General features: G+C 45.0%; 1 protein-coding gene across 1 annotated transcript in view; it reads right to left on the bottom strand.

Annotated features, from left to right (window-relative positions):
• The window catches only part of Slc17a8 (solute carrier family 17 member 8), a 48,490-nt gene that overhangs the window by 26,547 nt on the left and 6,249 nt on the right, over positions 1-15,694 (bottom strand). Inside the window, exon 2 of the mRNA XM_063255437.1 lies at positions 5,675-5,927. Coding sequence (XP_063111507.1) covers positions 5,675-5,927 — 253 coding nt within the window. The remainder of the gene's footprint in view (positions 1-5,674; positions 5,928-15,694) is intronic.

Raw genomic sequence — 15,694 nt, 5'->3', positions numbered from 1 at the left:
AAAGACATTTCTCCAAAGAAGACATGCAAATCGCCAACAGCTAGCGGGAAGACGGCCCGGGTCACTCACTAACGGTCAGGGAGACGCCAGTCAGAACCACACGAGACCGTACCTCACACCAGTCAGGACGGCCTTTGGCCAAGAAATAAGGAACAGCAACACGCACTGGGGAAAATGTGGAAAAGCAGAACTCTTATTACTACTGGGAGCAACGTAGGTGCTGGTGCTGTCTAGAGCCTCAAAAAACTAAAACTATAACTCAGTGATCAAACTTCTGGGTATTAATCAGAGAAACTGAAATCAGGATCTTGGAGATACCTACTCTCATTTTCACTGATTATTTGCTATGAGTACATAAGGACACAACCTGAATGTCCACTGACTGATAGATAAAGAAAATGTGACATGCACATTTAATGGAATCCTCGTCAGCTTGAGAGAAAAAGGAAATTCTGTAATATGCAGCACTTAGATGAGCCTGGAGGACGTTATGCTAAGGAAAACAAGCCAGTCATGCAAACACAAATAATGCATGGTCTGTAAAATAGTGCATTCGTAGAATCAAAGAGTGGACTGGTGGTTGGCATGGGAGTTATTCAGTGGGCAGAAAGTTTTTATAAAACAAGATGAATAAGCTCTAGAGACAAGCTGTACAACATACCTAGGAGTCAAAAATAAGGTACTGTACATCTTAAAATGTATCAGTGCAGCTGTCGAGTCATGCATGTTTTTTCTATTGTGGTTTAGAGCTAGATTCCACACCACCCTCAAAGTCTCATGTGTTTGGCAGGTGACTGGGTCTCGAGACCCCACGCTCACAGGGACTGATCCACCGGTGAGTTCATGGCTACATGTGCTGCAGGAGGAGGGGCCCGACCTGCAGAGATGGGTGCTGGGCACACAGGAAGTGCATCTCCCCACTTGTCTGCTTCCTGGGCAGGGAGTTAAGCAGCTGCCCTTCTCCCATGTTGCTTCTGCTTTCACAAAACTCTCCTCCTTTAAACGACCGGGATCTGGTGCTTTGCACCAGCAGCAAGAAAGCTAATACATTTTCTTTTCTGTTCTGGTTTTGTCTTATCGTATTTATTTCATGGTGGTGGTGGTACTGGGGATTAAACCCAGGGCCCTTTTTTTTTTTTTTTTTTTTTTTTTTTTTTTGAGACAAGGTCCCTGCTAAATTGCCCAGGTGAAACACAAACTATCATCATCAAAGAATAAAACCTCCTTCCTACAAGGAAGATAGTCACATCGAGTCCCTCGAAATGTAAATGCTGCCCTCTTTGGAGAATGGTTCTGTGCAGTTATGAAAAAGCCAGAGATCCTGAAATGAGCTATCCTGGATTAATCATCTGAGCTGTCATCTAGGAACAAGTGTCTCCAGGCAAGATCTGGAGACCGAAGAGAAGACTCACAGACAGGAGGAGGTCATGTGAAGATGGAGGCAGAGATGGACTCTTTGGGAGCGTCTGGAAGCTGACTGAGACCAGGGAGGGTTCCCGCTAGGGGCTGCACAGGAAGGGAGGCCCAGCCAACACTTCAGGTTCAGACTTTCGGTCTCCACAACCATGACCAAATAAATTTTGCTTGTGTTTTTTTTTTTTATTCTTTCTTTTATTACTATTTTAAAGAGGATAAAACCAAGGAAAATGAAACTAGTATAAGTTAAACAGGACTTAAAAACCTTATGAAATCAGCAATAGTTACCAAAATGCCTTTTGTGGTCTTCAAAACAGCTGCAGATACCTTCAGGCATAGTCAAAAGGGAACAGAACAGAATAGAATAGAAGCAATAAAAACAAAACAATGAATGCAGTAAAGGACTTCAAAATAAGCTAACAGTAAATCCAAAATAACACCATAATGTGTCTTGCTATCCTTCAAATAGCTGCTCCTGCCATCAGATTTAACACAATCAAACAAAACAAAAGAGAATAAAACCCAACCTAAGAAAACAATGAAGATGACATGGTTTGCAGGCAGGGATCATCTCCCGTGGGGCCTAGGTCTCTTCCCCCTGCAGTCGTGAATGGCGCTGACTCATGGGGAGAGGCTGGGTGTGGCTGTCCCCACTCCCGCAAGGGCCACATTTTGCTGCTGTTAAACCATCCACTTTGTGGTAATTGGTAGCCGCAGTCTTAGGGACCCAGTACAGGTGCTTAGCAGAAATCATCTCATTTGATCTGCAAAGTGCTTTTTTCATTGCTGGACAGTCCAGTTCCTGTCTTCTGTCTCTCTGTCTCTCTGTCTCTCTCTCTCTCTCTCTCTCTCTCTCTCTCTCTCACACACACACACACACACACACATTTAGCTCAACAGCTGCACAGCAGGAAGTCCTTTAACTGAAGCAAATTCCATGGCAACAGAGTCAAGTAAATCCATCCCTGGCCTGGCAAAGTCTCACAAATTCAGCTCTGGGACCCGGAAGCAACTTGCTCAGAGCCCCAGAGCCAGCCAGTCCACAGCCTCACGCTCAGCGGCAGGTCTAGCCAGTCCCCAAGCCCACTCTCTTCACCCCACAAGACTGATGACCCGCGAGAAGGACTCTGGATATTCTTTCCTCAGTGGGATGAGAAAGAATCACAAGCATCCCAACCTGCGATCATTTTGTTTACTTACCGTATGCCAGACGCTAAGCGCTCCTTGCTTGTTTTTTGAATGTTATCCTGGAGACTGAACCCAGGACCTTGCATATGCCAGGCTAGCACTCTACCACTGAGCTACATCCCCAAACATTTTTTTTTTTGAGACAAAGTCCTACTAAATTCCCCAGGCTGGACCCCCACTTGTGACCCCTCCCTGGCCTCCTGAGTAGCTGGGATGGCGGCTGCACCACCACGCCCCAACGCTTCATGTGTTGTGACTCATTTTTCCTTCCTGCCTCCCTCCCTTCTTTCTTTTCTCTTGCTGTTTGTGCTGGGATTGAACCCGGGTCCTAATGCACACTAAACATGCTGTCACTGAGTGACACTCCCAACTCTAACTCAACTTATTAATCTAAAAGTGATTGCACATATATAGGCTAAAATCAGCCTTTGTACCCCTGCGAAACATATGCCACACATTGTTCATGAGACCGGCTCTTTGTACCTACTTGTCTCCCTCTTTTGAAAATGAGGGTGCTAAGCCAGGCATGGCAGCACACAAATGTGATCCTAGCAGTCTGGGAGGCAGAGGCAGGAGGATCAAAAGTTCAAGCCCAGCCTGGATATCTCAGTAGCTCAGCAAAAGCCTGTCTCAAAATAAAAATGAAAAGAAGAGGATTGGGCAAGGAGCTGGATCAGTGAGAAAGCTTTGGATCCAATCCTAGTACCACCAAAAAAAGGATTCTAACTATCTAGTTTTCCCATAAAACAAAACAAACAGAAACACCAGCCATTCGGAGTCCTTTGGAGACTGCTCAGTTCATACCTAAACTTGGTTCTACTTAGGCAAAAAAGAAACAGCCAACCACAAACTGAGGTTGTGCCTCCGCAGTGCTACCAACCTCTTCTTCTGGAGGCCAGGGAGAACCATGTGAGTACTCTTTAGACCTTAATCAGCACCCTAAAACTCCAGAGGGCAAAGCCATGGAAACCCGAGTGCACACACTAGCGTTATCCCTGGGCTTTATCAAAATGCCATTCTATGTGCCTCAAAGCAGGCTCTATTGGCCTGGCCTATCTTCTCAGGCAACAAACAAATACAAAACAGCATCTCACGGCCTGGCCAGACAAGTTTAATTAGCTGGCCATGCTCACAAAAGGCTGAAAGAATGCGTGTGATACACATCTGCAACCTGCTCATATACACCACTCCTTACTTTAAAGGTGCGTGATGTGCTCCCCCACCTCCATCTCAGCCCCTGACAGTGACAGCGTGTCTGCTCAGGGCAGATTCAGTTGCAGCATCAAAAAAAGCCTGATCAGAACAGTCTCCATGGTGCTATTTTCCCCTGCAGAATAATCTCAGTTTAAAAACAAAACAAAACCAAAACAAAAAAGCATTCAGGCCAACTAAAGACCTCTTTCTAATGGATCAGCTTCAAATTTTCCCAAGCCAGTGCTTGGCAGGACACCATTCCAGGTGATGCTAACAGATGTGCCATCCTGTCAGGCCAGAAACACTGTCCCACGTCCCATCCTGGAGAGTCACACACAGAGCAATAGAGGCTCCAGATCCACCAATACTTCTTCAAAATGTAGCCTGAAACCAATGCTCTCCTGGGCTCTAGTTCAGGAGACTTTGGTCCCAAGCAATGGAGGGGGCTCCATTTGCTTCTTTGCAAATGGATGTGTTCTCACAAGAGTCACTCCGGAGCATGCATCAATTCAATAAAATAAAACAGTGATCAAAATACACGATGAATGCTTCAATTTTAAAAATTCATTGCAGTAAAAGACCCATTGCCCTTACCCCTCTCTAAATAGCTCCCCTTACTGTGAGCACACTCATCCGATCATTCTTGCCATCGAGCAGCTCTGGAATCCTCTTTCTTGAGCGTCTTCACGACTTCCTGGCTCTTCCCCAAAGTCAGAACAACCACGGCAGGTCAACATTTTGATGACTCAGAGTGCACTCGCTGACACCCACAACGGCCTCCTCTCTTTCCTCACTCCAACCTGGCCCCTCCCCGGGCAGCGATGCTGCTGAGCACGGCTCTGCTCCTCCCTAAAGCCCACCCGTGACGCCCCACAGTGTCACCAGGCCCCTTATTTCCTGTGCTGCCTCCATCTCTCGGTGTGCTACTTCCGTCCTGGGAGTTCTCAACCTGCAGGCTGTGATGGATTCCTGTGGATCTGTGACCTGGAGCGGGGAGGTGGCAGCGTCTTTATGGTGACTAACTGCTAGCTGGAAGTTGGCAATTTCTGCAACCATGAGTGTAGACACCAAGCGACAGTAGATTATCAGTACCTGTGACGCTGTCACTGTGTAATCACACTTAGTCATTCCTAGTATCATAAGCATCCTACCACAGCTACATCTTCAGCCCTACACTTTTTAGATCCATGGCTAGATTTCATCATCCGACATGTTAATTTAAAAAACCAATGTGTTCCTGGGTGTGGCGGCTCCCGCCTGTAATCCCAGCACTCAGGAGGCTGAGACAGGAGGACTGCTGCAAATTCCAAGGTCAACCTGGGCTACAAAGTGAGTTCAAGGCTCACCTGAACTACATAACAGGACTGTCTCAAAAAACAAACAGAAAAAGAGCCTACAGGTTGCTATATTAAAAATTTGATTTTTAAATACTTTAATATCCGTAATTTAATACTTGGCTTCTTTTCTGGCTCCTTATTTTTGTGTTAAGAATTGAAAACAGTTTTGACACCATATTCATAAATCATCACCACGTTGTCAGAGGCGTTCGTGGTACCGTGAAGTAAGATGATCGCCACACAGCTCCTAAGCGCCTTCTCTGTCTCTCTCAGCATCAAAGTCTGGGCCAGACCCTCCCCTCGCGAGCCCAGGGGTCCTTCACAGCCCGGGTAGCACTGCGAGCCCTAAGCTGTCATCATTTACTGTTTGCCTCCATGAGGACAAGGGCCCACCCTTCTCTCCCCATGGCCGAGCTCAGGGTCCAGCTCACGGTGGTCAGTTTTCCTTTTTTCCACCCCAGTGAATGAACTGCAGTGGCCTCGTGCAGCAAAACATCTCACAGTTCCACGTGGGGGACACTGCCCTAGGTGACACTGACCTGAATTTCTGGTTTCCCATCTACATACACCGTGCTGTTGTTGACCATTTCCACGATGGCGACACCAAGATTGCACCGAATCCCGAAGGAAATGCAGAAGCCCAGCCCGCTCATGATGGCGATGATGTAGCGCTTGGGGACCCCGCAGCAGGGGCAGTCGCAGAGCGGGGGGTCGGGCCTGGACGTCAGCACGGGCCTCCCTTCCTCGGTCAGCTCTATGCTATCTTCTTCCTCGTTGGTCCCATCGATTTTTCTACATTGGAAAAAGAATGAACAGAGAAGAGAAGCCAGGATGAGGGAAAATAAGAGTGTACTAAGCAAAAATAGAAAGTACGCATGCTAAGGGAAAAAAAGAAAAGAAAACCTAAAGCAGGATGTGGCTTGCATTTTTAAAAACTATCATCATCCTTGGGGGTGGAGGTAGAAACAATCAAAATGCATTGCTTCCATGTACAAATATGCCAAGATTAAATCCATCAAACTGGATCATTGCTATTCAAAATAAATAAAACTCAGAGCTACCGTGATCACCATTATAAGGTCAATTCGAAAGGCTAAAATTTACTGATGTTCTGGAAAAATACACCACTCTGTGTGGCAGACAGCACTGTCATAGCATTGGGTAGATGTGAGGTGGGGGGTGAGTCCAAGTTCAGAGTCTGTGTCCTGAGTGTGAATGCTGTACTGACCTCCTGCTCAAAGGTTAAGGAGTTATTACATTGCACAGCCCAAACTGGGCGTGGTGGGGCACACGCCTGTAATTTCACCACCCAGGAGACCGAGGTAAGAGGGTTGCAAGTTTGAGAGCAGCCTGGGCTACAAAGTGAGCTCAAGGCCAGCCTGAGCTGCTTAGTGAGACCTTGTCTCAAAAGAAAAAAAAAAAAAAAAAAAAATATATATATATATATATATATATAGCATGATCCAACTAATTACTGCAACTTGACCTTAGTTTAGGGTCACCTTGAAACTTGCTTAAAAGATAGATGACAAAATGTGAAATCACTTGCAGTTTCTTTCCTTCTTTTTGAAGTCTGAATTTTAAAAAGTCTGGGGTCTTTTTCTAGGCTTTCTCCTTCTGCCGTCGTGGGAGGTAGGGAGTCCACTTCCTATCACAGCACACACCCAGTTGGTCATGGACACATCCTTCCGTGGGGACTCTTCTAAGGAAAAGGTTCCCCCAGCAAACTTTATCCAAACGGTGGGATTTTCACTGACTTCCACTATGGCAAGTCCATTACAGTGAACTCCCCCAGTTCTTTAATGAAGAGTAACCAGGCAAACAGAACACAGCCAGTTATAAAAGGAGCCACTCACATCCCACACTGTGGTCTTCCTAGGGTGCCACCAAGACCCAGTTAATGCCCTAGTTTTTGTGAAGAAACAAGCAAAGTTTACCAATTTTCATAAATTTCGAAGTCAATCATAAACTGCTAATACAGCAGCTATTGGAAGAGATCAAAACTCAGATGAGTGGTTCATAGATCCATCCAAAAGATAATCTTGGCAGCTTCTAGAATTCTCTTTGGCTCCTCAGACATGAACCTCTCAGTGAACCTGGCACTGTGCCAAGCACTGGGAACCACAGTGACCGTGACACACTGTCTGCTGACCAGTACTCAGGCAAGACAGATGCACACACGAGCAGACAAACTTACTGGCTGATGCAGATTCATTGAAATCCAAGCAAAGAGCAGTGTCAAAATGGGGGAAGGACGTACGTATAACAAAGTTTCAGGGACTGTTTGGCTTAAGCAATAGAGATGGATTTCCCTACAATTCTGGAGATCAGAAGTCCCACGCCAAGGAAACGGCAGAGCTGATTTCTTCCAAGGCCTCTGTCCTTGGTCTGTAGGCGGCCGCCTTCTCCCTGTAACTCTTCAATCATCTCCCCTCTGGGTCCAAATTTCCTCTAACAAATACAGCAGTCGTTTGGGCTATGGCCTCCCCTAAGGACCTCATCCTAACTGAATTATCTCTGTAAAGGCCCTGTCTCCAAACACAGCCATTCTCTGAAGTACTGGGGAGCACATCTTCAAAATACAAGTTGGGAGAATACAGTCTCCACCCTGAACGAGCTGATCGCAGGAGCTCAGTCACTGAGGATGGATGCAGGTAAACGGTTTAGTGCAGCACCCGGACCATGAAGGAGCCTTATATGAACCACCTCACAGTGTTCCCCGAGCGTCCCTCAGACACTCTGTGTGTCCCCGTACGGACTGCCCCAAGCATCACGCCGGCAGGTCGATTCTCATTTGCATGAGACACCCTCATGCATCTGTGTATTTGTTTCATTTCAATGGCTTTTTACATACATTTTTATTTAGAATGTTGTGTTTGCCTTTGATGTTGTTTCTAGCAAAATCTAATAATAAGTGAATATAATAATACTATATATAATATAATAGTATATAATAATACAATATATTAGTGAAATCTAATAGTAAGTTCTGGGTTGTTTTTTGTTTGTTTTTATTTTTTACTAATTTGTATTAATGTTATTTGTGAAAATCTATAATATGGTGCTAAAAGCTATAAAAACTCTTATAGTAAGTACATTAGACATAATCTTTATATTTCTCCAGAACTCAGTGACATTGTTTTACAATAAAAAACCAACACATTTCAGACTGAACAAGAAGGAAGAACCAAAATATCTGCAAAATAAAACACTGAAAAAGGGAGAAATGTTAGCATATCAGAGAGAAAAATCTGTGTTATGGAATGGAAAGATAAAAAGACATCACCTTTCTGTCAACTATTCATAGTATAGAAATGTTAACATTTGAAAGAAACAAAACCTAAAAACTTCCCAAGGTAGTCAGTGATTATAACGATTCCGTGGGTGGTGTTGGCAGAGCTGACCAACATCCAACCAGTTAACCTGTAATCAAAAAGCAAGGGGAAAATATGAAATATTTACACGCCTTCTGGACCAAACACTGTGGGTCTCACTTGCTACTTCTCCAAAACAAAGGATTCAAAAGGTCATGTACAATTTAGATTTGATGAACAGACCAAATACTTTATAGAAAAATGCTAAGCAGGACGTCCAGGGTCGCCGCCTTCACCTGTACGTTTAGTGGGCAGGCGCTCGGGTGAACTCCCACCACCACAGACACACAGGACAGGCCAGCACGCCTGTGTACAGTGTGCCTCTCAAAGAAAGACGATAATGCAAAAAAATTCAGGAAGAGACCACTGCTGTTCCGATTGTAACACTGCGCTGGGTGCTGAATGTTTTAAAATATATCATTCATGGAAAAAACTACTGAGTAACTTTGATAAAATTATGTTTTTTATGTTTCATATTGTCTTATAAAAATTAACAGAAACATGGCACTGCTGGTGATCCGGTATTTAAATAATGGGGCTGGTCAGTGGTTAGAGAATGGTGAACACTATTGTTGCTGCTATTGCTGTAATTGTTATCAGCATCTGATCAGCATCTACATACATGCGGGCACTTTCAATGAAAAGTAATAAATATTAATATTTTTAGGCACTGTGGGGCTTTAGGGCTTAATTATAGATAAGCCCAAAAGGAAGGAACTGAAAATGGAAAAAATGACAATAGAAGGAAAAAATGGGGGGAAGAAAAAGACAACCCCACCGCCACACTGACTCCACCAGGGACCTGGCATGGGTGCGGGGACATTGTTTTTCAGAGGCAGCTTTCAGCCAAGGACAGAGCACAGCAGGGACGTGATGAGATCTCTTTGCTCCATGAGGGGGGCTCCTCTGACGGGCAGCTGGCCCCGAGAGCCCCCACTGGCCTTGGGGAATGCCCTGCACCCCAGCGCAGTCCGAAACCCACTGCGGCCCTAAGCCTTTCCCTCTCCCTCTGCTACCCAGGCAGCTGCAACCCAAGGGCTCCCCCAGCCTCCTCCTGCTCATTCCCTCCATCTCCCTCCTGCGCCTAACCCCGTCCTGCTGCTCCCACAGAAGCACCCCTGTGCACTGCACCATCTCAGACGTCCTGAGACTTTCCAGAGAAACAATCCAGCAGAAAGCAGGCAAGTGCAGGCTGCAGGGCCTGTGCAACTGCCCCGAGGCCACCGGCTTCGGCATTGCCCGCTTAGAGACTAGCAGGGAGCTGGGGAAGAAATGCACAAAAATAGTAGGACATTTGTTGTATAAACGAGCTCCGAGGAAGATGGAGAGCCGCCTCACACTGCGGCACGTAACTGCTTTGCGCAGATGACTCAGACACGATCCCCGAGTCTGTCACTTCTAAACCACCTGTGTGACTGGACAAGTCAGGTGGCCTTTCTGAACCTCGCATTTCCTCGTCTGTGCAGTAAACAGTCTTTATCTCATAGAGCTATTGTTGGCACTAAACGAGGCTTCACTACAAAGAGTAAAATATCACCCCGAATAAACGAGTAGAAATTAACTGAAAGGTAGGATCTGTCTCATCCCTGGTGCTTCCTTAGGGTGGCTTTGCTTTTTGTTTCTGTGTGCCGGGGGCCACGTCCAGGGCTTTCAGCATGCTAAGCACTTTCTTTACCGCTGAGCTACACCCCCAGCCACCCTGGGTCTTTACGCTGCCTGGTTAGAACGTTTAGCACCCGAGTTAGGACCTTTGTTTTCATCAACACAGGAGGTGGTAAGGAAATGGTTTTGATGTGAATACGCGAATGAATGACTCCCCCTCGGTTGGGCTCAGTACACAGTGAGCCTTCATTTAGCTGAGTGTGATTGGTAACCAATGCAGAAGTTACTCCCGGAATACTTAGAGACAGAGCAAAAGGGCTTGTCATCCCTGCCCGAATACAAAGGATGCCAGTGAGAAAAGTTGTTGGAGAATAAGGGAGAAAGACAAAGTCCCTTCTTAGAAAGTGGAGAACTTTAATTATCCAAAATAGCTGTTTAGCCCGTTCATTTTCTCACCATGCTCGCCTATGGCCAGTGCTTTCCGTCTGGGAATCTTCATTCTTTCCAGGGTGACATCCGTCTTTGTTACTTCTCCAAATATAGAAAGCTGCAGATTGTGGGCTGCCAGCCCCTCACAGGAGGAAGATCTGCGCCCTGCGCTCTCCTACACAATTGTCCAGTAAGCATCTGAACCCCGTGGGTCTAACTGTGGGGGCTGTGCTAACCAGCCTTCGTACTTACAGAACTACCTGCTTACAATCCAAACCCTTCCATCAGCTGTGAAGGTTTCACTTTGCTGTTTTATAGGTAATAAGGCCAACAATTAGAGCACAAAGCAAGACCATCTTGTAGATAGTTGTATACATTTTTAAAATCCATTTACTTGCATACCGTATTCGTGTGGGGATTCAGAGCGGGCAGATGGGCATAAATCCTACTCCTCCCAACTGTTTTAAGCATTATAAGAGCTTTGAATGATAACGGTGTGTTTCTTTATGAAAGTGGAGGTCATTTCTGTGCAATACATGTATGTGTGGGTGTGTTGCAAGGTATATTATTTACAATATATATAATAATTATATGTATTAAAATAATATATATTATTCTATGCAACATGTATAAATATATTATGTAAAATGCATATAAATATATAAAATGCATATATAAAATGTATATGTGTGTATATACATATTATAGTCTATCATATATTATATTACTTTATATTTTCTTTTTTTTTATCTTTTTGAGACAGGGTCTCACTATGTAGTTCAGGCTGGCCTTGAGCTCACTTTGTAGTCCAGGCTGGTCTTGAACTTGCAATGATCCTCCTGCCTCAGCCTCCTGAGTGCCAGGATTACAGGCATGTGCCACCATGCCTGGTTACTTTATACTTTCAATATTGGGAATGCAGGTCAGTAGCACAGCACATGCTTAGTATGAGCAAAGCTATGGGTCCAGTTACCAGCACCAGAAAAGAAAGCACAGACGATTTCCAGGCTTGGAGAAAATGAGACATAGTTAAAAGAGCAAAGACTAGGAGGTTAAAAGCTTATAGGTCCTGGACCCCGCTTCTTGGACTGAACCTTGAGGTGCAGACCCCAAAGATAAGAGCTTTAGCTGGGTTACTCATGGCTGGCTGGCAACAAGGCCCGGCTCACTGGTGGCGGGTGTGTTATTCACAGCTTCTGATCCACTTGTGGATCTGTTCCACCTCCCCTTCCAGTCATCAGAACACCAGTTAGAACTGAGTCCCAGCATGGAACAGACTGGCCATGCACTGGGCCTATCAGTGGAGGCAGGGGCCACATGCAAAGGAGCAGGAGGCCAGACACGAGCCCAGGAATGGATCCCGAACGTGCTAGGTTCCGAGGAGGCGGAGGGAACGTTGTATAGGGATAGTGGCTGCTTCCCGTTGGATGTGGTGCGAACATGCCTTGGCTTTGTGTGTTAAAATGTGATCCCCACCGGGAGGCACTCAGACAGAGTGACCTCAGTCTGACTGCAGTGTTCAGCGGTGGCGATCACCAAAGGTTTGCTCCTGCTGAGCATCAACTCTGCTGCTGAACTACAGTTTCACCCTGAAAGTATAAATAGAACACCTGTGTCTAGAGGTGATTAGAATTAGATAAAGTCATTAGGGAGGGCCCTCATGATTGGGTGGCTTCATAAGAGAGATCAGAAGATACACACACACACACATTCAGCAAGATTTGTCATTACAGAGGTGGACTGGCTCATATCCTCCCAGAAGACACCGAGTTTTAACCATTAATATCTGCGATGTGACCTGACTTGGAAGTGGGGTCTTTGCAAATGTAACTAAGTTACATTGCGGCCATATTGGATTAGAATGGACCTAATGCAAAGACAGAGGTTCCTGTAATTTAAAAAAGGGGGCATTTAAACCCATATACACAGGGACACAGGACAGAAGACCTGGAGAGATCTGGTAGATGCATCTATGAGTCAAAAAATTCCAAGGATTCCCAGCAACCCCCAGAATGTAGGAAGAGGCCGGGATGAAACCTTTGGAGCATCCAAAGAGAGAGCAAACTCTCTCTGGACACTTTGTGTGCTTCTGACCTCCACAACTCCACAACAGGGTGGTAAGAGAGAAATCTCTGTCACTTTAGGCCACCCACTTACAGCAGGCCTTGGAAACGAAAGTGGGGGACGCCGTTCCAAAACACATGATTCATCCAGGTTCCGGCTAGGAAGCCGGTTCTAATAGGCTCCTAACGTGCCCCTTGGAAGCAGAAACAAAATCTACATTTCAGGAGGAGCCTGATTTTTTTTTAATGTGATCACGTACTAATTTTTTAATGTAATCACGTACTAATTTCCAGTCATTGTTTGTGGCCACCATAACCTTATTTTTAAAATAACTTCAGGTTTCTTGTGGTTCCAAAGATGAACAAAGCAGCTTGGCTGTCAGTAACTTCCCTGAAGTGGGGGCCTGGTGCACACAGGACTCGATCTAGTGGGCGTGTTCACCTTTGTTCCCGTTAGCAGTAAAACTCATTCCAACAGAGCTCCAGCTTGTGATTATGAAAGTATCTTATCTCTCATCCAGATTTACATCCTGTCTTCTTCTGTTTCAGGAAAACGGGATATTTAATGAGCATATTTCAGAATTCTATTTCAGTTTCCATAATTAGTATTAAAACTTCAATTTGATCCAACCATAGAGATGAAATGGTGACAATTTATCTATTGTTCCTTTAACTTGAGTTTTGATTACCATTATTTAGAATATAAAAATTAATGATTGTTATATTTTCAATGTTAATCTTACTCCTAATCAATTAAAAGCTCTCTCTTTAGAGAACGCTCTAACCAATTAAGAGAGAGACAGACAGACAGGTTGATGACAGATTCAAACCATTATAGCAGGTTACAGGAAAAAGATCAAAATACTAAAAGAAACTAATGTGTAGTGGTAGATTTAACGTACAAGTCTTGAAAACCCACAAAATAGCCGTATACTTGGAAGACCTGTGGGATATTTGTACCTTTTACTAATGCAGTCAAGATGGGGTAGTGATAAAAGATATCAGGACCACAGAAGAGCTCAGAAATGCCGAACTCTCAGGCCTCAGCTCACAGTAGGAGACCAGTGGCAATGGGGGTGACTGAACCCTAAGACAGGAAAGGCTGGTGACAGCACTTACCCATGGGTGAGGGCTGAGACTGAGCAGATCCCACTCATAGGTGACTGGCAGAACCCAGTGCACTGAGGGGCAAAATGAATGGGCTGCCTGCAGAATATTGCTTATACACAATCAGAAAAGATCAAGAACTGATGGCTGTGCAGGCCGAGGCTGGCTATTTCAGGGAGCAGTCAGGCTGTCTTTCCTGGTTCTAAGTGAGAAGCTGAAGGAGAATTTCAGTCTCCACGGCAAAGGAAACTCTAACACAGCAGAAGGGAGTAGAGTAGTGGTTCTTCCAGTTCTTTCTCAAAGGAATCTATAGCCGCTTGTCTGAATAATCAAAAACTGCAAAAAGATTGCTTTGATCTTTTGAAGACTGCTGGATAATTTTGGTATATGTGCCTTTGAGGAGAGCGCAGGACCAAGTTAACATTGGTATCAAGGTGCGTGGATCGGGGCTCATAATGCTCAAGCAATGAATAGACTTGGCATGGGTCCGTCTCACAGGGGATTCACGTGGTCTGCACCGTACCCAGGCTGTCTCCTCACGCATCACTTCACGTGTATAATTAAAAGGAAAACACTGATCATTTGGGGGGAAAATCCTCACCCTGGCTTCCTGACCACAGAATAAAAGCTATGACACTAGAAGAGGTCAAATGAAAGTCCTTGAAACTGCCATCCCTTAGTAAGATGACAAATCAAAAATAGCATGAGATTATACTGAATGACAGAGATTAGTGCAATTGACACATATTTAAAGGATGTGGGTGACAGCAGCCCCATTCTATCTCCATTTAATTCAACAGTCTGGCTCCTTCCAATTGAACAGTTCATCCTGGATGGCGGCGGACTACATGTTTAACTCAGATCATCGGCCTGCCTCCCTAGATCTGGTACATTCTTTCCTTACCCATCAGGAAAGAGAATTAGAAGAGGCTACAATAACATAACATATTTGATAGCATATATTCCTGGTCTTGTTCTCTCTCGTAATGCAATTAGATCTTCTGGACTGTCTTCAGGATATCACATCAATCCATTATAAGTAACAGAGGACATTCTGTTATTTGTACCACTTGAAGAAGATCAGACAAACACCCTGAATCTTTCAGTAAAATGTTTGTGCTTCAGAGGTTGAGGAACAAGAAGTAGAAATCCACGGGCCCACCATATTGGCAAAGTTCATAGAAGCCTCATGGCTTGGGACATTCCAGAGTATTCCCTCCAGAGTAAAAGAAAAGGTGTTTTACTTTGCATTTATTACCATTAAGAAGGAAGCACAATGCTTGGTTGACCTCTGTGAGTTTTGGAGGCAATACATTCCTCACCTGGAATATTATTCTGCCCCACTCATTAGCAGATATAAAAGGCTGCTAGCTTTTAATGAGATCCAAAAGCAAGCAAGTGTTCTGCAGCACGTCCAGTCTGTACTGAGGGCAGTCTTGTCACTAGGCCCATGTAATCCAATATACCATAGGAGGTTTCTGGCAAAACCCAGTAGGAAATACAGCATAGATTCGGGAGCAAAGACCTGCCATCTATAGCAGAGAAGTGCTCAACATTCAAAGCACAGCTTACTGAGGAATAGCTGACCACAGAATATTAAAAGACGATTCAGCCCAAACTACCAGTTATAAGATGGGTACTATCAGACCCACCACATCGTAATGTACATCAGAGCTGGCACACAACGGACCAAACACCAGCAGGACCAAAGGGCACTGCTCAGCCCGTGTCACAGGGCCCACCCACACTCCCCTCCCCCCATAACTCTGGTACCAGCGCCTCTCCAGTTCATACCTATTAACAAGTGACAAGTAGAAAAGTAATTGAGCACGGCTCACTGACAGCCAGGTTAGTTAGGACAAGCTGAAGATGAACTGCATTGCACGACCACCCCACTCAAGGGTGGGTCTGGAGGAAAGTGACGAGGGAAAAATCTCCCCATTAGGTAGGACAGTCACCTGGTCATCATCCACTGCAAATGGAA

Source organism: Cavia porcellus, unplaced genomic scaffold, assembly GCF_034190915.1.
Source record: "Cavia porcellus strain 051 isolate PalLab524CR breed Dunkin Hartley unplaced genomic scaffold, mCavPor4.1 scaffold_8, whole genome shotgun sequence".
Lineage (NCBI taxonomy): Eukaryota > Metazoa > Chordata > Mammalia > Rodentia > Caviidae > Cavia > Cavia porcellus.
Note: the sequence above shows the minus strand (reverse complement) of the source record. Positions and strands in the feature narration are given on the sequence as shown.